The sequence below is a fragment of the Calidris pugnax genome, unplaced genomic scaffold (assembly GCF_001431845.1).
Source record: "Calidris pugnax isolate Ruff unplaced genomic scaffold, ASM143184v1 scaffold273, whole genome shotgun sequence".
NCBI lineage: Eukaryota > Metazoa > Chordata > Aves > Charadriiformes > Scolopacidae > Calidris > Calidris pugnax.
In genome coordinates, this window is record NW_015094508.1 from 15,177,114 (window position 1) to 15,203,335 (window position 26,222).

A 26,222-nucleotide genomic window follows, 5' to 3' on the forward strand; every position below is an offset into this window, starting at 1 on the left:
ATGAAAGAAATGATTAAAACAAAGTCAAGCCCTTTAATAGCTGGCCCAGAATATGGGAACTCTGAAGAATATTTTATCTCTCCAGACATATGTCTTGATCTTGCAGTTAGCTGTTTTAATGGCTTAGATAACAATTTCACTTTTTGTGAGAACATCATTAGCTATAATAATCATCAAGATAAAGATATACTGTAAATTGCTCACACACCAAACATGCAAATAAACATAAAAGAGGCCAAATGCAGCTAGTAAAGAAAGTGTGTGTGTGGGGAGTAATGGGTATCATATTCAAATGAGTTTATATTGATGGAAAGTCTTCTTGCAAGATGCATTTCAGCAGGACAAAAACGTTGCTTTGGCAGATGCTGAATAATAGTCCTTTCAGCACACATTTTCAGGCACCTCAGCCTAAAGACTTTATCTTCTTCCATTTGGAAACAGGATCCTGCTTTTTTATTGATCCTGACTTCAGCAGTAACAAAAGCAAAGAGACTGAACCAAGAAGGTGCAAAAGAGAAGGAGGTTAGAGTTGGACTTGGGTCACTCCTAGGGCTAGTCCACAGGTCCCATGGCCCTTTAGTGGTTTCCAGTGGATGGGTGTTGTCTCATCTACAACAGTGGGACTGTAAATGGTTGATTCATCTTTTGTTTCGTAGGGTACTTATAGTAACCTTTTTCTACTTAGCATTCAGGCTCCTGACTATTTAGATAGTTTCCTACTTTTGTGTGTTATTGATACTCAAGTTATGTACAGTTGCATGACAATATACGTACACTGTAATTTTGTGATGAGGGATTGTGCAGCACCTAGCACCAGTCTGAGTGATAGACACTTCTACAATAACACAAATTATAATAAAAGCCCTGATTGAGGGAGCTCCCCAATTACTTCCCCTGACAGCACAGTAGTGAGGGATAGAGTGTAACCTACTGAGAAGATGGGGCTGATTTTACCTTACTGTTAGTGAAAATGTCAACAATCTACTCACCATTTTGCAGTTAAAAATGCGTTTTATCATAGCAACTTTAAGTTTTTGCTAGACATTTCTACTATCCATTCAGAAATAAACTGTCTTTAGGCTTAAAAATTATGTTTTAGGGAAGCAAAAGAGGAGCAGTTTGAGAGACACAAAGGGTTAGCCATAAGGCAAGACATTTCTTGTCTTGCACCAAATGATAATTCTAGCACAAGAATGACTAATGCAATGCTTCACTTGCTGGGCTAATGATATCCTGCTTGGTCTGGAGACAGCATGAAATGATACTGTCTGTATTCTACTTCACACTAAGGTCAGCCAGAATATAATTATATCAGTGATATTTCCCTGTAGACTTCCATCCTTTTATAGGATTGATGCTAAGGTTACTCAATAGTTTACCAAGCTTTAAATAGTCTTGTGTCTTCATTGTCCAAGTTTATTATGTATTACGGCCCTAAAGACAGTCTGTGCTCTGTGACTGCTGCAAATACTGAGGATCCAGTGACAACTGAGTGGAGAAAGAACATCTTGTCATTATGGTTTTAAATTGTGAAATTGACTTTGAGAGTTTTTGGATATGTTTCTGTTTGCTAATACCATCTAACTTTTTTTTTTTTTCTTCTTTTACGAATGTTAATTGCCTGGTTTGCTCTTAATGTATTTGTTACGTTTCAAGGATTAATGACAATGGCTTGGGATGTGTCTCTATGAAATACGTCAAATAGCATTAATGCTGTGCTGACTGTAATGCAAATGATTTTTTCTCAGGGGACCTTGTAGAAGGATACTGCCTTAGATACCGGAATCCGTATGCTGCAAAATCTACACCAAACAAACAAAGGTGGTGAGTTCTGATTTGAGTGAACTGTGTTGGAAGAGAAGAGAGCGTGTTATTATAATTCAAAGACTGTAACTAAAGATAGATAGTAAATATGAAGCCCATGCACCCTCTGCAAGTTTGCCAATCACGTTAAGCTGTGTGGTGCGGTTGACAGGCTGGAGGGAAGGGACGCCATCTGGAGAAACCTGGACAGACCTGAGAGGTGGGCCTGTGCCAACATCACGAAGTTCAACAAGACCAAGTACAAGGTGCTGCACATGGGTCAGGGCAATCCCAGGCACAAATACAGGCTGGGCAGAGAATATCTGGATACCATCCCTGAGGAGAAGGATTTGGGATTGTTGGTTCATGAGAAGCTCAATATGATCTGGCAATGTGCGCTCGCAGCCCAGAAAGCCAACTGCACCCTGGGGTGCATCAAAAGAAATGTGGCCAGCAGGTCGAGGGAGGCTGGAAAAGCTAAAAGCTAGTTGGAAAGATAAAATGCTTCAAGCCACAAACTTTGAACAAAAATATTTCATCAAAATCCATCTGTCTGCCTCTGAAAATTTCCAAGTATCTTGAAACTGAAACCTAAAAAATGCTTTTCAATAAAAGGAACAACGATTTTTCTCCTATAAAGGAGAGTTAGGGAAGCAAATGAAGGCAAGACTTCAAAGAAACAAATCTTATTAGGATGACTTTTTGAACTACAATATTTTTAGGACCATCTGAAATTCATTAAAATTTTGTCAGCTTACTTGAGAAGTCAGTAATTAACCCTAACTAATACTGTGAAACTTTCTGGAGTGAGCTTTTGTAGATACCTTCCACCTGGAACCAAAGTTCAACAAATAAAATAAGCTTTTGCAAACTTTCAGAGAGACAATGCAGATGCAGAGCATTGTGCAGAAACAGAAATGACACAGCACTGACTTTCGCCCTCCCTGGTTTTGGGTTGGTTCTGCGTACAACAAACATCAGACTGCAATAAATGAAAACACATATCACTAGTAAAAAAGGTCTGATATAATTGCAGATATTCACCTGAGCTCTGGGGAAATTTAGGTGTGCTCAACATCTGTTACTTCTCCTACAACAAGCTTATAAGCCCTTAAAATTGGTGTGATGTCCTTTTTTGAGTTATTCTGGCTTCTGTCTGTACTTGCAATTCAGTTCAAAGAAGCAGCACTGAAGCACAGGGTCAAAGCACTTCAGTAATATATATTTTTTATATTTGACGTAGGTGAATACGTATCTCCCTCTGTGCCCATATTAATGATGTACTTTGTTATTTCCAGATATAAGAGTCTCAGAGAATTTCTGCTGTGCTATTATTGGTATGTACTAATTTTGATTAGTAGGAAAAAAGCAGATTTAAAGTTGTTTAAATTGTAAATATTTTTATCTGGTAGTGGAGACCATATCACTAAATATTGTTGAAAGAATCTGCATTTCTGAAGATGGCACTTGTTCTTACATAACCTGTAAACACATCCCATTCTGTACTTACTTGGATGAAATACTATCATGAGAGTGAGTAAAAAGGATGGTGTTTCTAACATGGATGGAGGTTCTGTGGAACAATTAATAAATAGAAAAAAGTATTCAGCAAACAGCAGACTTCTTAGACCTAGCAAATGGCTTTGAAATTTTTATGAATTATCAAAAAAAAGAGGTAAATACTGATGATTCCAAGGACAGAATGTAAAATACAAGGCTTGTGATAGAAGAAGCCTCCTGTTTCCTCCATTGTGTGGGCTCATGGCAAGAGAGATACACACCTCTGCCCATTTTCTGGTGACCATATGTTGTGACTTCTGAGGTAGAAATGAAGCCAGGGCATGGAAATACTGCCACATCCAAAATTCATCAGCATTTTGTACCCTGAGAAAGGTTTGTGTTCTGTTTTGACTGACATCAATAACAAACTTGTAAAACGGTTGAGAGACTCAGCAGAAAATGTCAATTACTAATATTGTTGCTTTGAGGGTTACTACATTTTATTCTGCTGTTAAAATACAGTAAGATAGAATAAGTAGGCTTGGACTTGTCACAGTTTTGTGCCCTTTTTACAGTGCAACATTCCCTCAGGCATTCTTCTCTTCTCAAGCAGCCACTCTTGAGGCTACTTCTCTCCCTAATGTATGTTCAAACACAGCTGAAAAATATTTCTAATTTACAGCAATTAGTTAACAACCACTAACTAACATGGTAAACCAAATATAAATTGGTAAGTACTGGCATGTTCTCCACCACAAGTGTTAGTGCTGGCAAAGCTGAGTCTGCCCTGCTCCACCCAAAGGCAGCCGTTCAGAGGCAGAAAGGTGCTAAGGTGTAGCTCTAATCGTAATAATGGGAGATAATTAACAGGATATTTTGGAAAACCTTTCTGCATATCTGCTGCCTTGGCAGACAGATCAGTAACACCATCTCCCTGTGTCCCCTCCAGCAGACTGGCTGTGCTGCGTGTGCTAGTCCAATCCAGCTCTTGTGGCCACAGCATCGTGGGCTCCACATTGTAATCAGCTAAGAAAAGGTTCAAAAAATCTCCATTTTTTTTCTGTGTCCTTTTTGTGCACACAAATAATGCTGGGCAATGATTTGTCCTTCTTATTGAAGTAAAATAGCAGAGGGACATTGTGCATGGAAGTTAGGGGAATTCCCTGATGGAGCCAGTATGCCTCAGTTCCAGTAAATGGAAAGCTGAAAATGCCTGACACAGGAAAAACATGTTCCAGAATAAACGGAAGATAATGTTTGTAACTTCAGAGTTAACAAGAGCTGACCCTTGTTAGCAAAGCATTTGTACTTAGGGAAGATTCTCAGCTGGGGAAAATAATAAAATGTGACAGTGATTTTGATGAAGGAAGGCAAACATTTTACCTGGGGAAACAGGCTTTACCTTCAATAAATATAGAACTTACATTTGTCCTCTTCATTTCATTGCAAAGCCTTTTTTGCTTACAGTTTGTGTCTCACACCTGAATACTAAAGGCAAATCCCACAATTCCGTTCAGGGTAGAGTGTCATACAAGTGATGAGTTTTTCTCCTTTAAAGTGAGCTTATATTTTTATTGCTGGAGAAGTGACAGAATGCAGTCATTTGTGGTAGGCCCAGAGCAAAAGAAATGTAAATTCTTTAGGATGCCTGAAATAAGATGTGAGATAAAGTAAATAAATTACAAATAATATATTAGGCTTATTTTACTGTTTCAGATTAAACATGAGTGCCCCAGTTTTCTCCCATGTTTTCCTCTCTGACCTTCCACTTTACTGCATACACATGTATTTTTTCCCCTGAATTTTAGATCTAAAGCAAAACTTGAAATGTTTGAACAGTAAATATTTGTGAGAAGCAAATAAGTATTACTGAAAGAAAATCAGACAGCATATGTTTACCTAATGCACATTTGGTGCATATCTTTGTATTTATTCACACAATTGGACACTTCTAATTACAGCATACAAGAAAAATTTGAAAATGCACTGTGCTATGTACATGCTATACCAGTCCTTTTATCACTAACAGGCACCAAACCTGGATGGGGCTTGTAAAACCGAGTTACCTGCTTACCTTTGGAGAAAGAAGGCACTGTTAAGACATGCATGTGCATTTCTCCAGCTACCCAGAAGTCTTCTGGGAGGAGAATAACATGAAGTCATGTTCCAAGGAATGGTTGGTGAGAAATAAAATCATTCACATACTTTTGATAAAGATAAAATCATTTACATATGCACTTGAAGCACAGCTGAGTAACACATGGAGGGACTGTGGTGGCAGTTATACCTAGGCAAGTGTGGAATTCCCCATAAAAAGTGAGAAAATTGAGAGAGTAAGATAGCCAAGATAGCCAAGTAAGATAGCTTGAATCTATCTTTAAATTTAAGATGGCTTCCTTTCCCGAGCTTCTGGCAAAAACTTTTACTTCAACATTTCTGCAGAAAAAGTGGTTTTTTTCCAACCAGTTGAAATTATATTTAATTTTCAAAGAGTATTCCCATGTACCACTCATACCAGATCATCTGGAGGTATAAAAGAATAGACATTATTAGTTATGTTTAGACACTTGGCTTCCAAGTTAGCAAATTTCAGCCAGAGTGTCTGGGCTTAGATCTAGGCTGTGTGTGGCTATGAATCAGCAAGTCTTGGTAATTTTTTTAGTAAAAATGAAGAAATAAAATATTGCTAGTGCCACTAAGTGTACTAATGTAATCCATCCCTGTGTACATGCCTGCACAGAGATATCACTGACATCATCTACCTGGACTTGTCAAAGTGTTTGACACTGTCCCACATGACATCCCTATCTCTAAATTGGAAAGACATGGATTGATGGATGTACCACTCAGTGAATAAGGAGTTGGCTGGATGGTTGCACCCAAAGAGTTGCGGTCAATGGCTTGATATCCAAATGGAAACCAGTGATAAGTGGTGTTCCTCAGGGGCCAGTACTGGAACTGGTGCCGTTTAACATCTTTATCAGCAACATGAACAGTGGGATTAAGGTCATCCTCAACAAGTTTGCTGATGACACCAAGCTATGTGGTGCAGTCAACACACTGGAGAGAAGGGATGCCATCCAGAGGGACCTGGACAGGCTGGAGAGGTGGGCCTGTGTGAACTTCATGACGTTCAACCAAGCCAAGTGCAAGGTCCTGCACCTGGATTACAGCAATCCCAGGCACAAAGAGAGTCTGGAAGGAGAATGGATTGAGACCAGCCCTGAGGAGAGAGATGTGGACGGCCTGGTGGACAAGAAGCTCAACCCAAGCTGGCAATGTGTGCTGGCAGCCCAGAAAGCTAACCACATCCTGGGCAGCATCAAAAGAAGCACGGCCAGCAGCTTTAGGGAGGTGATTCTGTCCTTCTACTCTGCTCGGCACAAAGAGAGTCTGGAAGGAGAATGGATTGAGACCAGCCCTGAGGAGAGAGATGTGGAGGGCCTGGTGGACAAGAAGCTCAACCCAAGCTGGCAATGTGTGCTGGCAGCCCAGAAAGCTAACCACATCCTGGGCAGCATCAAAAGAAGCACGGCCAGCAGCTTTAGGGAGGTGATTCTGTCCTTCTACTCTGCTCTGGTGAGACCCCACCTGGGAATACTGCATCCAGCTCTGGAGTCTTCAGCACAGAGATGTGGACGGCCTGGTGGACAAGAAGCTCAACCCAAGCTGGCAATGTGTGCTGGCAGCCCAGAAAGCTAACCACATCCTGGGCAGCATCAAAAGAAGCACGGCCAGCAGCTTTAGGGAGGTGATTCTGTCCTTCTACTCTGCTCTGGTGAGACCCCACCTGGGAATACTGCATCCAGCTCTGGAGTCTTCAGCACAGGAAGGGGCTGGAGCACCTGTCCCATCATAACAGGCTGAGAGAGTTGGGGTTGTTCAGCCTGGAGAAGAGAAGGCTCTGGGGAGACCTTATAGCAGCCTTCCAGTACCTAAAGGGGCCTACAGGAAAGCTGGGGGGGAACTCTTTATGTAGAGTATAGCAACAGAACAAGGGGTAATGGTTTTAAACTGAAAGAAGGGAGATTTATATTAGATATATATATATAGATATATATATCCATTGATATATATGGAATATATATATTCCATAGATATATATGGAAGAAATTATTTACTGTGAGGATGGTGAGGCACTGAGACAGGTTGCCCAGAGAAGCTGTGGATGCCCCATCCCTGGAGGTGTTCAAGGCCAGGCTGGATGGGGCTTGGAGCAATCTGGTCCAGCAGAAGGTGTCTCTGCCCATGGCAGGGGGGTTGGAACTCAATGATCTTTAAGGACCCTTCCAACCCAACTCATTCTGATATCATATGATATTCTATCATATGATTCTATGATTTTATATACATATATATATGCATATACGGCTAGGTGACATTTGATTTTCTTTCATTCACTAATATTCTTTTGGGTTTAATGTGCTTTAGAATAAGCAAGTCATAGACCTATATTACCCTGGGGAACAACTGATGTTTAAAACACAGGCCTGTCAGCATAAGGCAAGTTTGTACAATTTATTTAGCCAACCACTAAAACGGGAAAAGTAGATAACATTTAAACACAGAATTCGTGAAGATCTGACCTTTTTCCTAAGCATAACACTGGTTAAATGTGTTTGTCTGAGAACATGACAGCCAGGGAGATGGAAGATACAGTTATATCTTAATACTTAGAGGCCTCTTGCAAAGTCACATAAATATAGCTGGGAGGAACCTCAGAAGATCATCCAGCCTATTTGACTTGCCACTACAAAATTTGCTACACCTAACCCACTTCAGAGAAACATTTGCTCACTCTCTTCTCAAAAAGTCCAGAACCATCTGAAGCAAATTAAGTGCTTTGCTCTGGACTGATGCAAAAATGTTCTTAATGACTAATTAAAATATTTTCTATTGCATTGTAAAGGGAACATGGTTAGAAGCTGGACGTTTCCACTTCAAATGTTATGCAAACTACAATTCCAGACTGTGGTGGCTCAAATGTTTTTTGTGCATGTCTAGTGAAAATTCTTTTTCTAGGTGCGTGTGTGTACATAATTATGCACTGGTGAGGCCCCACCTCGAGTACTGTGTCCAGTTTTGGGCTCCCTACCATAAAAAAGACATTGAGGTGCTGGAGCGGGTCCAGAGAAGGGCGACAAAGATGGTGAGGGGTCTGGAGCACAAGTCTTATGAGGAGAGGCTGAGGGAGCTGGGGTTATTCAGTCTGAAGAAGAGGAGGCTGAGGGGAGACCTTATTGCTCTCTACAACTACCTGAAAGGAGGGTGTAGAGAGATGGGGGTCGGTTTCTTCTCCCAAGTCACAGGTGACAGGACGAGAGGAAATGGCCTCAAGTTATGCGAGGGGAGGTTCAGGCTGGATATTAGGAAAAATTTTTTCACTGAAAGGGTTATCAGACATTGGAATGGGCTGCCCAGGGAGGTGGTTGAAGCACCATCCCTGGAGGTGTTCAAAAGGGTTGATGTAGTGCTGGGAGGTCTGGTTTAGTGATGGTGATGCTCCTTGTTTGTTGTGTGGGTGTCTGTTTTTGTCAGTTAGGTTGACAGTTGGACAAGAGGATCTTTAAGGTCCCTTCCAACCTAGAAGATTCTGTGATTCTGTGTTTTTTATCAAAAACAGATGATTCCAAATCATTGGAAGCTACAGCAGAAGGATGAGGTGGACAGTACTAAAAATATGCATATGGGAGAGCAGGGCTGTACACAAAGGAAGAGAAATGAACCAGAGCAGAGAGTTCTTTTCAACTAGATGTATTGGACTAGATGTTTTCTGCATAAATCAAAGGGTTCACTGATACAGAGCTCAGACAATGCAGTGGAAAACTTCCATAGCTCCAGTAGCAGCAGGTGGAAGCACTTTACGCAGCTGTCTTCACAGAAGAAGACCCTCTTGATTTCAGCGGGAGCGTCCATCCTCTATCACATCCCGAATCCACAACCTCATAGCAAACTACTACTTAACTAATATCCCATAATTATGTCTAAAAGTCCTGTGAATAAAGGAAACTAAAGGAGACAAAATTTTTCCCTGAAAATAGGGACTTCTTTTCCATTAAATACTATAATGAATTTGGCACTGTTTGCTCTGGAATTCCAAAATACCTTCCAAATTCTGAAACCCAAAGGAACTGTGCAGAGATCTGGCTGAATTTAATTGTTTGTAAGGTTTGTCAGCAGGAATACAAGAATGTTTTAAGAATTTTTCTGCAGACAAGTTTGGACATAGATTTATTAGGTGCAAGGGATATTATATGTGTTTTATTTACCTTTCTCCCACTCACAATTTTTCCTTAGTTCTGCTGGGTGCATCACGGAACAGCATTTCATGTGCACAAGATTCACTGTTTTTTCTGTCATACCCTAGATCAGGGCTGCAATTGGCAACAAATTTCTCACACACAGAGAGCTACATTGCTTTGATTGCTCAAAAACATGACAGAAAGCTCTCTTTCTAAAAATAGATGTGTTCATTTGTACATTAATAGCTCTACACACTTTTGCCTGTATCTCAGAAATTTTGGAAATTGCATACGTGAGCTAAGGCTGCATTTTTTTATTTTAATTTTTCACAAATTTCTCAGCCTGTTTCCATTAAGAAAATTTCTCATGCTTTTTTCAACATGGATGTGTTCCTTTGCTTTGGATGCATAGTTTTTCTGGTTTTGATTTCTTTGCCTTTTGCGCCTGGGTCAGGGAAATCCTCAATATCAGTACAGACTGGGTGATGAATGGATTGACCAGAGAAGAGCTTGGGGATTTTTTTACGATGAGGGTGGTGAGGCACTGGAACAGGCTGCCCAGGGAAGTTGTGAATGCCCCATCCCTGGAGGTGTAGAACGTCAGGCTCAGGCTTTGAGCAACCTGATCTAGTGGAAGATGTCACTGCCTATGGCAGTGGGGTTGGACTAGATGATCTTTAAAGGCCTTTCCAACTGAACCCATTCTGTCATTATATGATTCTATGTTGAAATTCAGGAAAATAATGACTAGTTACAGCTAAATTCAAGATGCTTTCCACAAAACTTACTGTGGTCAGGTCTACTAGCAGTAGAGAACTTTCTTGAGTAGTAAGATACTTAACTTCAGGGGTGCACAGGAACAGAAAAGTAAGAGTTTGCATCAATGTAGAGGTGTCCTTTGCATCATAATCATGCCATATCATGTTTCCACTCTCCCAATGGACTACCAAGAATGGGAAAAAACCACAGATTACTGGGGTTTGAATTCCAGATTTATACTTTTCCTCTGCATGTGTCCAATCTCTGCAAAGTATCTGTGTTCATCAAAGCCTTTACTATATAACCATGTAATTCACCTAGCATTTACATTTAAGGTGAAAGATACTGAAAAGGAATAAAACTACATGACTGGCAAATGCTGTGTGTCTCTCCAGCCCGGATAAGCAAGAAGAGTCAGAGCCAAAGCTGATCATGGGTCTCTCAACACTTGAACGTGGGTTACATTCATAAAATGAAGAATCACTAAAGCTATCACAAGTGAAATAACACTTAAAAAGTAGCGATTCTTAACTCTGTTCTTTCTCAACAGGAATCCTTAACGGATTCAGCCAAAACCACAGCACATCTCCACCAACTTCACACACTAGTTGCTTGATACCCACCCGTAAGAAACATAGCTCCCCTCAAAACGGTCGGAATTAAGTGGCAGTTTAAGACCTGCAGTAACACTTTTGGTCAGGAGATGTCCCTGCACCTACGCCTGAAGGGGCTGCTGTCCTGTGCCCTTGCTCGACACTTTCCGGCAGCATCAAACTGAGGTATTTATTAATAGAGGCTTATTTCCTAGGCTTTACTCTTGTATTTGAGCTGCAGGTGTGATGCGTGCCATCCAATACACTCAAACATCTAACTTTGTCCAATATTTGGTAAAAGGATAAAACATTCAACTCTACAATGACTTATCTGAGTCCAGTTGGAGGCCTGTAACTAGCGGTGTACTGGGTCTTGATCAATATATTCATCAGTGACCTGGATGAGGGTACAGAGTGTCCCCTCAGCAAGTTTGCTGATGCTACAGAACTGGGAGGAGTAACTGACACATCAGAAGGCTGTGCTGCCACTCAGCGAGGCCTGGACAGGCTGGAGAGTTGGGCAGTGAGGAACCCGAAGAAATTCAGCAAGGGAAAGTGTAGGGTGCTGCACTTATGAACAAATAACCCCATACATCAGTACAAGTTAGGGGCTGACCTGCTGGAGAGCAGCTCTCTAGAGAGAAACATTGGAGTCCTGGTGGACAACAGGTTGACCATGAGGTAGCAATGTGCCCCTGTGGCCAAGAAGGCCAATGGTCTCCTGAGGTGCCTGAAAAAGAGCATGGCCAGCAGTTCAAGGGAGATCATCCTCCCCTTCTACTCTGCCGTGGTGAGGCCACATCTGGAGTACTGTGTCCAGTTCTGGACCCCCCAGCTCAAGAAAAACAGGGAACTGCTGGAAAGAGTCCAGCAGAGGGCTACAAAGATGATCAAGGGAATGGAGCACCTCTCTTAAGAGGAAAGGCTGAGAAACCTGGGTCCATTTAGCCTGGAGAAAGGAAGACTGGGGGGGGACCTCCTCAATGTTTATAATTATCTAAAGGGCAAATGTCAAGAGGATGGGGTCAGAACCTTCTCAGTGGTGCCTGGTGACAGGACAAGGGGCAATGGCCGCAGCTGGAACACAGGAAATTCCACCTCAACATAAGGAAAAACTACTTTGAGGGTGGCAGAGCACTGGAACAGGCTGCCCAGAGAGGTGGTAGAGTCCCCTTTTCCAGAGGCAATCAAAACCTGCCTGGATGCACTCCTGTCCAACCTGCCCTAGATGAACCTGCTTTGGCAGGGGTGTTGGAGTAGATGATCTCCAAAGGTCCCTTCTAACCCCTACCATTCTGTGATTCTTTGATTCTGCAATCTTGTGGATTATTTCATTTATCTCCTCTGCCTCCAAATGCACTGCATGTAAACAAGAAGATCAATGCTATCTGGTTATGTTGCAGGGAAAAAAAATAAATTAATCTTATAAGGATTATTTTTTTTAATCCACCTCAATTTAACCACTGATAATATACATCCTTGTTCACTTTTCAATCAACTATTTAGAGCAGATAAAATTGGATCATCTTTATCTGCTGACCAAAACTCTTCTTACATGGCCTCTATGAAGCTCACAGGATGACAATGTTAAGATCCTTCTCTTGTCTACATAACAGCAGTTTTGGAAATCGCATGGCCTCTTAGCACTGCTCCATCCATGCATGGCTGTTGCGAATTCAACAATTCAATAGATTAATGCAGTAGATTACCTGTCATTAGCAGGTAAATCCTTTGGCAAAGAAGGACCTGATAATAATATGAAGGGACATTGCTCTGTGTTTACATAAAAGAGAAAAAAATTATTTTCGATAAGTTGATGCTGAGAAAAGGCTGAAAGAGCTGGGACTCCTTAGCCTGGAAAAGAGAAGGCTGAGGTAAGACCTAATTAATGTTTATAAGTATCTAAAGGGTGGGCTGAAGGACTATGGAGCCGGACTCTTTTCAGCGGTTTCCAGCGATAGGACGAGGGGCAACGGGCACAAACTGGAACACAGGAAGTTCCATTCAAATATGAGGAAAAACTTATTTATGGTGTGGGTGACAGAGCCCTGGAACAGGCTGCCCAGGGAAGTTGTGGAGTCCCCTTCTCTGGAGATCTTCAAGACCCGCCTGGATGCAGTCCTGAGTAACGTGCTCTGGGCAATCCTGCTTTAGCAGGGGATTTGGACCAGATGATCTCTAGAGGTCCCTTCCAACTCTGACAATTCTGTGATTCTGTGATACAAGTGAAGAATCTACTTCCAGTTGTGTTAAGAAAAGAACCATGATCAAAGCAACTAAGCAGGAAGCTGGTCTTTATGAAGAAACAATAGAGCAAAATTTTGCAGTTTTCAAAAAGCAAATTTTAAAGTTTGCATTATGACCCAAAGATAATTTCAAATCAGATTTGAATGTAAATCCAATCCTTCTTCTTCTAAATGCTGAACATATTTTCAGATCTTGAAATATTTTATAGAATTTATAGAATCATAGAATATCTCAAGTTGGAAGACATCCATAGGGATCACAGAGTCCAAATCCCTGCTCCTTGCAGGACTACCTAAAGCTAAACCAAGACTAAAAACATCGTCCAGATGCTCCCTGAACTCTGACAGCCTCTAAATGAAATACCTTTTCCTATTGTCCAATCTGAACTTCCCCTGATGCAGCTTCATTCCATTTCCTTGTGTTCTGATACCAGAGAGAGGAATTCGGCAGCTCCTGTTCTGCCACCCACCTTGAGGAAGTTGTAGACTGCAATGAGGTCACCCTTCACTTTGGTTTGACACCACAATCTAAATCAAGGAAATACACATTCTGTTTACAGCTCTCTGAATACCGTTCTTCCAAAGACCGGCAATGGGAATGTATGCTTTAGTTGTATCCTCAGTGAAGGGTAAGTCAAGAGGAAGGGAGAACACGGGTACCCCACTGGTAGGAGTTACCTTTAGGACACGGCTTCACAGTACGAAAAGATCACCACGAATACTAGGTTGACTTGTCCATGCTGCTTCTTCACTTTAGAGCCAATCAGTTCCACAACTAAGTTTGTAACATGGATGCAGAAATAGCTGTACCGGAAAGCCTAGGAGGGCAAGAGGCCATGGCAGCGGGGCAGGAATATCTTCAGCAAGCCTAGCCATCCAGTGCTTCAAATTGTGAAACATAGCCTGCAGTTATGTCTGCGCAGGCACCCTGAACTTCAGGGAGGGTACTTGCAGGCAAGTGCAAAGTAGCCTTTCAATCACTTTGATCTCAGTTCTCCAGACTCAGGTGTTGTTCCACAGCAGTTTGTACCACTAAGTCACATCCTCTCTCCAGCCCCCTCAACACATCTCTGACGCCTTTCTTGTACCAGCAGTACTTGGGGAGCTTGTTCAGGGAGCTAATTCAGAGGAAAACTAACTCTCCAAAAAAGGCAGTCTCCAGCATCAGCAGCTCCCAGAACCAGTTCCCTGTGCTGCTGGTAGTGCAGACACAATGAAGGATCTGTGGCAGCCAGACTCAAATCAGCTGAAGAAGGTTGTTCTACGGCAGCCATGAGCCCATGTGAAAAACCTGGTTCAATAAAGATTCCAGATGCCAGGAGTAATTTGTATATAGTAACCTCTGTCTAAATATACTGCCAGCTGCACCTAGTATTATTGTTTAGACATGGTTGGCACGAGTATACAAGTAGTTTGATTTGTGACTGTCAACTATATGAAGACTGTACCTCAGATTCCTATATTTTTGGTATCTTCTTATATCCTTAGTAAGAATCATTGTTTTCTAGGAACTTCCGAAGCTATTCAGTTTAGACCCTTTTAGAAGGCATGTTTCATAAGATTGCAGAATGAAGGAAAACCAAGTTACTTTAGTGCTTCAGACAGGGAATTACATGGATTATACAGGATAACCCACTTACATTTGGGGGACATTTACATTTAGGCTTTGAGTAGATGCCTTATCGGGAGTGTATCCTAGTTCAAGAAAAAATGTGGTCCATACTCTCTTGTAAAGATACGCATTTTCATACATCTTTCTGACTTTTTACTGACCAAGATGTAATTCCTTTGTGCTTCCCTAGAGCTTGTCACAGTAAGTAACAAATAGGTGGGGCAATATTAAACGTGTTCCTCTGAGAATCACACAAAAAGGATCAGTATACATGCAAGGATGCATGTGACTGTAATTTAACCAATAAGCACGAGTATACAACTTTTCTTTTTCTATAATAATATCAAAAATTTATACAGAATTCCTCCCTTACATGTTAAAGATTTTAACATTTTGACAGACTACAACATAAAACTTACACAAAATTCTCAAATATTCATTTCATGTCCTTTAGAACAGGCATAATTACTAATTATTTCCAAAGGGCAAAGGATCAGGAAGGCTGGATATTCTTCCACAAGGAGATCTTCATGGCACGGGAGCAGGCTATGGCCATGTGCCCAAAGACAAGGTGGCAGGGAAGAAGACCGGCCTGGCTGACCAGAGAGCTTTGGCTGGCAGTCAGGGGAGGGGACAAAAGGAGAGCTTCCGGGCTTTGAAGGACTCCTGAGGTTACGCAGAGAGAAAATGAGAAGCGCCAAAGCCCAGACAGAACTTCATCTGGCTACTGCTGTAAAAAGCACCAGAAAATGTCTGTCTAGATAGAGTAGCAACAAAAGGAGGGCAAAGGAGAATCTCCATCCTTTCCTGGAGGCATGTCCCAGACGTGGCCGCACCATGTGGGTCCCCACTAGACCCAGTCCCCAGATCCAACGTGTTCCCTGAAGGGAATGGGCCAGAGCCTGGCCATCAGGAGCCCCAGATGCTGACAGGCTCCGACGACTCCTTACAGGGGCCAGAGGCGACCCTGGTGCCAAAGGATTTTGCCAAGGACCTGAGGCAGGGAAAGGCTTCAGGAGCGTCGTCTCCTTTTGCCGGGTCAGGAAAGATGCCCTTGGTGGATGAAAGCGCAAAGCCTGAGGAAGGCCTCTGCCTGCGAAAGGCAGGAGCTGGCAGCTCGGAGAGGGCCTCTGAGACCACCTTGCTCTGCACCAGACCAACAGCCGCATCCCTCTGGCCTGAGTCTCCTTTTTACACGGGAAATTTTATTGAAGAAAACAGGTCTAATGACGCCCACCATCTTCCCACCATCTTCCCCATCGCCAGCACCCGATCTATCAGCCTCTGTGCTGGGGTTCCCGAGCTGCTCCAATTGCCAGGATTTGTGAGCTGAAAGGCGCCGGGGATCCCATTCTGCAAAGAAACCATGGCAAAAATCAGCGTCACTGCGGGGTGTGCAGAGCCAGAGCGGGCTCTGTGTGTCAGGCCCCTCTCCCAGCAGGGACCCTCCGCATCTCTTCCCCAAGCGGCTTGCTGGCCAGCGGCCGGTTCTGCCCTGGCCTCTTGCCCACACACACGCACTGTACCTGCAGAGGCAAGCTCTGGTGGGGCTTCTCCTGCCTGCTGCAGCTCCACGTCCCCAGCAGAGTTGCCTCCTCGCCTTCCTCATCCAGGCCCTTGGAGACAAAGCACAGGGGAGGAGGTCGGGCTCGACCTGACCACGAGGAAACCTTCCTGCCTGCCCTGGGCCCATCATCTGCACCCACCTCCTGCGGCTCCAGCACTGCCTGGGAGCACACGCATCTCGGCAGCCGCGCAGAGAGCAGCAAGTCCCCTTTACAGCTTTTCCCCACCACCAGCTCCCAGCCCCCGGCACAGACTTACACAGACAGCAACATCTCGGCGGGCGCTGATGGCAGTCCCCAGCGGAGAGGCTCTCTCGGAGCTCTGCTGCACACTGACGGCCTGCAGAGGTATTTGTGCCGGTAACCAGCTCAGCACCTCGCTCCCAGACTCTTGGAAGGGCCAGCAGCAGGTCGGGAAATCGTCCGGCTGGAAGCAGAAGACAAGAGCACGGAAGGTGAGGGCATGATGGGGCCCCTGTGCTCCAATGGAGCCACGAGCACAGGCGGCACCGCGCCGCTGGGCTGTGCTTGTGCTGGAAACGAGTGGCGTGTTGGGAAGCCGACAGAAGCGCCCGGCCATCTTCCCGAGCCGGGAAGGAGGGAAACATCCCATACCCTGCACCGCAGCCAGGGCTTTCAAGAAAGCTCTCCTTTTGGCCAGCAGCTCTGCACGCTGTCCCCACCCTCCACTGCCCCATCTGGGGAGCAGGAAAAGCCCAACCACTGCTCCAAGAAGGGCCTTGGGCACTGCCCAGCTGGTCCCAGCCCTCCTTCCCTACCTGCAGCATCGCTTTCTTCATGGTGTCCATCTCATCAGCCAGGCACACGACCTCGTTCCTCAGACAGGGAGATTGTTCCACGCGGCCACCAGAAAAGCCAATCTGAAAGAGAAAAGCTCTCCGTTGGAGTCCCAGAGCTGCCGGGCCTTTCCAGAGCTGGTGGCTCCAGGAAGGGCTGGCAGAAGCTGCTGCCCGTTCTCCGCGTCACTGCCTGGAAGCCCAGGACGGGGCCATGTACCCACCCACCAGCAGCGGGGCTCCCCTCTGGGCCTTTCCTGTCCCACAACAGCAGTCACTCACCTGCAGCACATCCTCTGCCCGCTGCCTCCACGTCAGCTGCACGATTCCCCAGCAGGCAGCAGCTGCAATGCACATCCCCAAGAGAGAGTTACTTTAGGAGGGTTTCTAAGGATCCCTGCCGTCCCGCCATTCTTCTCCCCCAGCGTGGTGCTGGCAAGAGGCTGGCTGAGGACATGGGCAAAGGGGGCAGAGAGAGGTTGTGGCTCCAAGCAGGGACCCTCTCCCTGGGCCTCGGGGCAGAGGGGGACAGCCCTGGTTCCCGGGCACGCTTGGTGCCCCACAGCTACAGCCCCATTCCCCTCCCTGCTCCGCCTGCAGGGAGCACCTAGGGAGCTCCTGGAGCTGCAGAGGCGGGAGGCTGGAAAGGCCCCGCTCGCTCCTCTCCCTCGCCCTGAAGCTCACACTCCCCGCCTCCGTGCTCTGCTGGCAGCAGACAGACTCACCGAGAGCAGCCAGGCTCATCACCAAGAGGATCGCCACGAGCCTCTTCCTGTTCACAGCGACAGTCTCTCTCCTGACAAAGAGGGGGTTCTGGGCTTAGCAGTGGCCAAGGGCAGAGCCCTGCCTGCCCAGGGGCACTTTCTCTTCCAAGCTGAGGAGCGGGGATTTTGGAGGAGCCAGGGTCTCCTGGTGGGAAGCCTGACCACCAGCCTGACCCTGCTCACCCCGACCCACTGGCACCCCTCGTCTCCGTGTCCCCCCTGCACCCTCTTGTACTCACAGGCTGGAGATGGCCGTGCTGAGGCATCTCTGGACAAACTCCACAGCCAGCAGCAGAGTGAAGAGCAAGCCTTCTCCTGTGTGAAGCAAGCGGAGATGAAGCTGAGGAGCCTTCTTGAGGCCACGGGTCCAGCGGGGAGGTGGGTGCTGGGCCTCCCTCCCTGGGGGCAGGGCCGTGGGGATGCCCTGGAGAGGGGGGCAGCTGGGGGCACCCTGGCAGTGGGGTACCAAGGGCCGGGCAGGATCCCCCGGCAGGCAGGGCACCCATGGCGTGCCAGGGCAGGGAGGGTGGCCCCAGTCCTGGGGGACCCCGGCCTTCCGCCAGGATCCCACCAAGGCACGCACAGGGGAGCCAGCGCCACACGCTCTGCCAGGCCAGGTGGCCCCAGGCCTCCCTTGGGGCAGGATGGCGCTGGTTGTGCAGGGCCGTGGCTCCCGGCCCAGCCAGGCAGCCTTGGTGACAGCATGGCCGGAAAAAAGGCAGCCCTCAACTTACCCTTCTTGGCTGCAGCCCTGCAGCGTGTGAGCCTTGGCCGCCTGGTGCCCCGACCCTGCCCAGATCGCGCCCAGGGGCCTCTGGCCCATCTGCTGGGGGCTCTTGCAGGAGCCCTTATCCTCCCCATCCTGGGGAGCAAGGAAGCTCTCCTGAAAGAGAAGCTCTCTCGGTGCCCTCCTGCAGCCACTCGAGCGTCGCCTGCTCTCTGCGGGCAGAGCCCTCCTGGAGACAGCCCCGAGGAGAACGCCTGCCCCAGGCACACAGCCAGCAGCACACTGCGAGCCCACACCTTATGGCCCACAGGGCACGACCTCACAAAGGCCTGGCCCCGCACGCTCTGACCTCATGGCTCTGACGCCACAGAGAGAGCTGCAGCGGGGCCACATGCTGGCCAGAGACCCCGCTGACCACTTGGCCCTCTGCTTTGCATTCCTCACGGGACTTGGAGATTCATAGAACCATAGAATCGGCTCGTTTGGACGGCAGCTTTAGGATCACCTAGTCCAACCATCAACCCAACTCTGAGAAAAAAAACCTGTCCTTAAACCATGTCCCTAAGCACCTTGTCAGCCCTTCTTTTGAACGCCTCCAGAGATGGTGCCTCAACCACTTCCCTGGGCAGCCCTTGCCAGTGCTTCATAAGCCTTGCAGTGTGAAAACGGTTCCTAATGTCCAATCTGAACCTCCCCTGGCACAACTTGAGGCCGTTTCCTCTTGTCCTATTGCCGCTGACTTGGGAGAAGAGAGCGACCCCTGCCTCTCCACACCCTCCTTTCAGGGAGCTGTAGAGAGCGGGATGGTCTCCCCTTCTCTGGACCCACTCCAGCACCTCAATGTCTTTCTTGTCACGAGGGACCCAAAACTGGACACAGCACTCAAGATGGTGCCAGTGCCAAGTACCGGGGGACCATCACCTCCTGAGTCCTACTCACCACGCTCTTCCTGAAACAGGCCAGGATGCTGTTGGCCTTCTTGGCCACCTGGGCACACCACGGGCTCATGGTCAGTGGGCTGTCAACCAACACTCCCAGGGTCTACCCTCCAGCAGTTTAACACTGCCACCCAGCTTGCTGTTGTCTGCAAACTTACTGAGAGTGCACTCGATCCCCTCGTCCAGATCATTGATAAAGATGTTAAAGAGAACCGGCCCCAGTACCCAGCCCTGGGGAAAAATAACATCAGAAAGACAAGAGTATTTATTTGCTATACAACTGAGAAGAAAATGGCTGTCACCTTGTACATGAACTTGTAACTTTCTCCTGTGCTCCCCTTCAGGTGCTCAGCCCATATTGCCATGAAACCACCTCTGCAAGCTTGAGGCCAGCAGTGAAATCCCTTCTGGCAATACTGTTTCTTTGTTGCAACAACACACTGTAACTCTGTAATGTATCTAACTATAAGCATTTAATACCAACCAACCAACCAACCAACCAAAAAAGCTAAGGAAATTTAATTTAAAACTCTGAATCACGCTGTTGCATTCTGTAACGGGTGTGCCCCAGGTTTGTAGCTACCTCTGCTGTCCAGAACCTATTCGTGCCATCAGAAATAGACTGACTGACGATGAAGAATTCTAATACAGTACTGAGAAAAATACTTGGAGAGTATCTTCAGAGAGAGTTTGAATAATTGATTTTTATTATTAAACTCTGGCATTGATTTCAGTGTGCTACATGTGAGGTCATAGTTTGTGCTGGTTTTTATGTAAAAAAAGAAGAGTCTGAATGCATGGATAGAGTGTGCAGTTGTGATAAAGGGGCTCTTCCCTTCCCACCCAGTATTGGCTACAGGAAGCAAAAGTATTTTATACATTGTATAAGCTTTGTTATGCAAGAAGTTTTATATTGTTTTAAATAATTTCCACTATATTTTAACAAGAAATTTTGCAACTTAGTGACAGCTGTTTTATTTTCTTCCACCCATCTTCATTTTAAACAAATAGAAAGCCTTTTGTATTATAATCATTAGTTTCTTAGCAGCATGCAACAGCTTTTTTCGTAAGCATTGCTGTTGGCTTATACTTTCCATTATTGTCATAGAGATTTAAGAATTGCATGGATAACATTGTTTTCAATTTATTAACCTAATTTACTGTTGCTGTTTAGAGAGTTTTTACCGGGTTGTTTAGGAGAAAAATTTTAGTTGAACTATACTGTCATCTTGTGGCGACCAGTGTTTCTGGTTCAAATTCACACATGGAAGTTTTCTTTTCAAACAGAAGAATCTGAGTACTATACAACTAAAGTTTCTTGTGGCTGCTTGGTAAAAGATATTTGGTGTAGTTTCTTTCCCACTAATTCCAACCGAGGTGTCTACCTCTGCAAACCAAGATGATATCAGATGACACAAAGGTATCCAAACTGATCCTCATGATAGGGTTGCCCTTTAACTCCTCAGTTCTCTTGCGGCATTCCTGAGATGTTGTTACCTAGGTCAAAGTGATCAATATCCAAGAGGATACTGAAAGGCATTCCTTTGCCCTAAAAGAAAGACTTCAGCTTGTCTGCACATCTGAAAACAATTGGTATTAAGCGCCAGTTAGCTTCTATTCTTTCCTATCCTTGAAGTCACCCAAACTTTTGCAAATGGCACCACACATGTGCACAAGTGATGCCATATGATGACATTACACAGAAATCGCTTGAATATCAGTCTTGCATTTGCCACACACAAGTTGTTCCAGCAGTGTTCAAGTTTTGTAGAAGCAGTACAAGTACTCTTTATTTTTTTGAGCAAATCCCACCATGGTCACATCAGGGACTGTATGGCTGCACTGCACCCTGGTGACAGTGTGACGTGGCAGCATGACACCAAACTTGTGCAAAATAAATGCCACTGAGGTTATTTGGTGCTCATACCCACCTTATTCTCTACTGCCTAGTCAGCCCTTATTTTATTCTCCCTCTCCCTCAGCTGGACTTACTTGTAAGGCTGTTACAATCCATCTGTGGAAAGGACTGGGCTCTCGTCTTCCCCAGCAAAGTGCCAGAGGAGAGCAAGGAGGTCAGGAAGGTCTGTGGGCCTTTGGTGGGATCAGCTGGAGGAAGAGGGGCTTGTACCTCAGAAGCATGGAAGAAAAAATGGATGGGCATATCCAGTGTTGCATTTTGCTTCTGTTTTTCAATCCCCAATCAGACTGGACAGGCTGCAGAACATGGTGCTAAAAAGGCACCTGCCTCCATGGTATTCAGTAAACCCTGATCTAGATGCTTAACAGGATCCCTGATTGCTGGGGCGACAGAGTTTCTCCCATCATTGGACCTGGCTGGACCAAAAGTACCGTGCGGAAGTGGCAGTGGGCCACCGACTGCAGTGACAGACTGCTGTTCCCTACTGAAAAAAGGCAGCCTTGAAACGCAGACACGCCACCTTCTCAGTTTCATACTACTTCCTATGCATAAAAGAAGGGTGACTTAGCCAGCGCTGAATTTAGGCTGGCGCCATTCAGCAGCTGCCAGCACACGAGTCTGTGGGTTTTGAGCAAGCTGGAGTTCGCTATGGATGGTGGACTCTGTCCTCATTTGCAACCTGCACGGGGGCTAAGAACTTCTGGGATGGTACTGGGTCAGCCACAGCTCTGCCTGTTCTCTACCCTAAAAGTACCCAATGTTCCCAAGAACTAAAGATAACTGCATGACGATACCAAAAACCTTTCTTCCCTAACAGGTTTGAAGACATGTAAATGAACAAGATTATTTTTATCCCATAAAGGATGAGAATAATTCCTCTGGCAGCAAACCCTCACAGGCAGCCAAACCAATATACTTCCTTTGGAGGCTGTTGCCATGGCATCTGTCCAATGTCTTCACAGCATCTTCCAGATTTCTGAGATCTAACGAGAAAGGAAAAGGAAAGGAGGCACTAGTTAAAAGACAGACAGCAAGGTTGCTGGGAGAAATGTGACTCCACTCCAGCCTGCAGGATGTATTCATACTGTTTCAGTTAACTGGGATTTTTTTTTTTCTGTATGGCATTTCATCTACAGGACACTGAATTTTCTCTTTTGATTTTTGGTAAGGAAGACAGAATTGCTATAAAAATATTTTCTTTAGGTCAGTCAGGGCAAAATTCATTTTACCTAACTTCAGCCATCTATGTGCCTAGCCTAAGGGGGCTGTCTAGGCTCCTGTTAGAATTAATGGAAGGAGAAGGGTTTCTCCCAAGGACAATTTTTCCAGCTTACTTTAGACACCTAATTTAAGATGGGATGATTTACTCATTGGAACCATTTATCTCTCTCCTTTAACTACAGCAGGAGCATGGATGGACTAAATGCCTGGATTTTCAGGTGAGGTAAAATGAATACGAGCAAAGACCTGTGTCTTAGGTGTTAATTCTGGTGATAGAAATTGCCAATCAAAATGAAAGAGGTGAGTGAACAGCCTGGGCCACACCTTTGTGTGTCTGGAAACAATACCAGAACTTAACTTGGCCAGCAGAACTTGACTTGGCCACCACAGTTAAAGATAACAAGAAGAGTTTTTTTCAGTATATCAATAAAAAAAGGCAGGCTAGGGAAAATGTAGGCCCACTGATGGTAGGCCCACTGAGGTGGGTGCCTTGGTGCTGGAAGACACAGAGAACACAGAGCTGCTGAACGTCTTCTTCGCTTCGGTCTTCACTGCCAAGGCCACCCCTCATGAATCCCAGACCCTGGAGACAAGGGAGAGGGTCTGGAGAGAGGAAGACTTTCCCTCTGTTGGGGAGGATTGGGTTAGAGACCACTTGGCCAAACTAGACATCCATAAGTCTATGGGCCCTGATGGGATGCACCCACGAGTGCTGAGAGCGCTGGCAGATGTTATTGCTGAACGACTTTCCATTATTTATGAAAGGTCATAGAGAACAGAAGTGCCTGAGGACTGGAGGAAGGCAAATATCACTCCAGTCTACAAAAAGGGCAAGAAGGAGGACCCAGGGAACTACAGGCAATTAGTCTCACCCCTGTCCCTGGGAAAATAATGGAATTACTTGTTCTGGATGTCATCTCCAAACATATTGAAGACAAAGAAGTTATTGGAAGTGGTCAGCACGTATTTACCAAGGGTAAATCATGCTTGACCAATCTGATAGCCTTCTATGATGTTATAACTAGATGGCTGGATGAGGGGAGAGCAGCAGATGTCATCTACCTTGACTTCAGCAAGGCCTTTGACACTGTCTCCCACAACATCCTCATTAGAAAATTAAAGAAGTGTGGGCTAGATGAGGGGGCAGTGAGACGGACTGAGTCCTGGCTGTGTGACAGAACTCAGAGGGTTGTCATTAGTGGAGCAGGGTCAAGTTGGAGGCCTGTAACCAGCGGTGTCCCCCAGGGGTCAATACTTGGCCCAGTCCTGTTCAACATATTCATCAATAACCTGGACGAGGGGACAGAGTGTATCCTCAGCAAGTTCCCTGATGATACCAAACTGGGAGGGCTGGCCGACACTCCAGAGGGCTGTGCTGCCATCCAGCGTGACCTGGACAGGCTGGAGAGCTGGGCAGAGAAGAACATAATGAGGTTCAACAGGGGCAAATGTAAGGTCCTTCACCTGGGGAGGAAGAACCCCAGGCACCAATATAGATTTGGGGTGGATCTTCTGGGAAGTACTACAGAGGAAAAGGATCTGGGAGTCCTGGTGGATGGCAGGCTCTCCATGAGCCAGCCATGTGCCCTTGTTGCCAAGAGGGCCAATGGAATCCTGGGCTGCATAAGGAGAAGTGTGGCCAGCAGGTCAAGGGAGGTCATTCTCCCCCTCTACTCTGCACTGGTGAGACCACAACTGGAATACTGTGTCCAGTTCTGGGCTCCCCAGTTCAAGGGGGACAGGGAACTACTGGAAAAAGTCCAGCGCAGGGCAAGCAAGATGATTAAGGGATTAAAGCACCTCCCTTACGAGAAAAGGCTCAAAGAGCTGGGGCTCTTTAGCCTGGAGAAGAGAAGGCTGAGGGGAGACCTCATCTATGTTTACAAGTTCCTAAAGGGTGGGTTGAAGGATGATGAAGCCAGACTCTTTTCAGTGGTTTCCAGTGAGAGGACGAGGGGCAACGGGCACAAGTTGGAACATAGGAAGTTCCACTCAAAAATGAGGAAAAACTTCTTCACAGTAAGGCTGACAGAGCCCTGGAACAGGCTGCCCAGGGAGGTTGTGGAGTCCCCTTCTCTGGAGATTTTCAAGACCTGCCTGGATGCAGTCCTGAGTGACGTGCTCTGGGCAATCCTGCTTTAGCAGGGGAGTTGGACTAGATAATCTTTAGAGGTCCCTTCCAACTCTGTTGAGTCTGTGAATACAGCTAAAGTTAAAATGGCTTTTCACACCATCCCTCAACCTTAGCAGAGGTCAAAAGCCCCCCAGCATGCTAATTAGCACCAAAGGAATTCAGCAAGAGGCCATGCTCATTAAACAAGTGAGGATAAATTAACAGTGAGACACCTATACAAGGCTGGTTTGTCCCAGGGTGCAAATGCAGCAGTTGGACACAGCTTCTCTGCTTTGGGGATTGTGCCAGGGGATGATGCCTGTTTCTGAGCAACAAGCTCCTTGTCACAGGGGTTCAACAGTCCACACGTGTATCGGAGGGGGAGTAGCGTGGGGAGGGGGTTTCCTCATAGTTTGCTGGCTTGTGGCAGGCCCAAACCGCTTGTGTTTTGGAATAACTGCACTTTTAGTCAGCAAACCAGAAGCAGGAGTGAGATCCAGCCGGCCAAATAAACACATACTTTTATCAAGATCTGTTAGACAAGGTTATATAATGCTACAATCAGGGCTAAAGAGGCTTTATCATCAATTTCTGACCTTGTTTGAGATGACGTCAAACTGGTGTTGAAGATTTGAACTGGTGAAAAGATAAAGACAAATTTCTTCAATTTGTCTCTTCACGTAACTTCCCCTGAATGTGATAAAATTGGGTACAGTGTGACTCTACGGAAGATGGCTGGCAGGCTGGCACACGAGAATTTCAATGATGCATCTGAATAAAACCCGATTTTGGGTTAATGATGTCCACCGCGATGCTTTCAACGCCACGTGGCATGGGGGGGGGGGGCCGCCATGGCCAGGCAGAGAGTGCAGGGAGGGCAGCCCGTTTGTTAAGGCCGCTCACCTTGGAAGTATGCATTGCAGCCAACAGGACCCTGCCCCTGAATTTCCCTCAGGGAAATGGCTCCCACCGAAGGCGTAAACAGGGCCAGGAAATGTCCCCGCCGGCTGAGGGGGAGCTGCCGGCTCCTCTGAAGAGCGGCACGGCGCAGCAGTTAAGCCCGGCCGGCCACTTGGCAGGCGGAGACATGCTGACCCACAGCCGCACCCCACCCACCGCCTCTGGGCTGCCGCCACCGGCGACAACCCACCTTTCAGACCCCCCCCGAGGGTCTCACCAGGGTCTCACCGGGGGGAGCGGTCTGTCCCAGGGCCCGCCGAGAAGCGGCCGCCCAACGGCGGGACTCCCGGCCAAGGACAGGCCCGGCCCGGGGCGGGGCCGGAAGCGGCGGTGGCGCCCCCGGAAGCACTCTCCCGAGCATAGCGGAAGTGGGGCGGAGCTCGGTCTCTTTGGTGCTGGCGGCCGGGCAAGATGGTGAGCGTTTGGGCGCGGGCGCGGGGGATCCGCCGCCATCCGCCGCCGCG

The 26,222-nt window shown here is 46.3% G+C and overlaps 2 protein-coding genes and 1 long non-coding RNA gene across 3 annotated transcripts in view; 1 reads left to right on the forward strand and 2 right to left on the reverse strand.

The window, feature by feature from the left end:
- Positions 1–15,125: 15,125 nt before the first annotated feature.
- Positions 15,126–17,904, reverse strand: LOC106901869 (sperm-associated antigen 4 protein-like). The gene is made up of 6 exons (XM_014964881.1): positions 17,843–17,904; positions 17,400–17,461; positions 17,100–17,201; positions 16,580–16,747; positions 16,282–16,371; positions 15,126–16,108 (listed from the first exon to the last, which is right to left on the reverse strand). The coding sequence occupies exons 1-6, from the start codon at positions 17,859–17,861 to the stop codon at positions 15,947–15,949; spliced, it is 603 nt and encodes a 200-aa protein (XP_014820367.1). The 5' UTR covers positions 17,862–17,904; the 3' UTR covers positions 15,126–15,946.
- A 1,648-nt stretch (positions 17,905–19,552) lies between these two features.
- LOC106901992 lies at positions 19,553–26,101 on the reverse strand. The gene is made up of 3 exons (XR_001414413.1): positions 25,976–26,101; positions 25,395–25,488; positions 19,553–22,447 (listed from the first exon to the last, which is right to left on the reverse strand). It is a non-coding gene; the product is annotated as an uncharacterized LOC106901992 (long non-coding RNA).
- The window catches only part of RPL37 (ribosomal protein L37), a 3,210-nt gene continuing 3,061 nt past the window's right edge, over positions 26,074–26,222 (forward strand). The window contains exon 1 of the mRNA XM_014965136.1: positions 26,074–26,172. Within this exon, the coding sequence (XP_014820622.1) occupies positions 26,170–26,172 (3 nt within the window). The 5' untranslated portion in view covers positions 26,074–26,169. The remainder of the gene's footprint in view (positions 26,173–26,222) is intronic.

What these genes read in the sequence shown, in the direction of transcription:
- LOC106901869 (XM_014964881.1), bottom strand. An exon ending in TGAAGAAAGCGATGCTGCAG is followed by an intron (nt 16,748 to 17,099) that starts GTAGGGAAGGAG and finishes TTCTGCTTCCAG; the next exon opens with CCGGACGATTTCCCGACCTG. An exon ending in GCCGAGATGTTGCTGTCTGT is followed by an intron (nt 16,372 to 16,579) that starts GTAAGTCTGTGC and finishes TTTGTCTCCAAG; the next exon opens with GGCCTGGATGAGGAAGGCGA.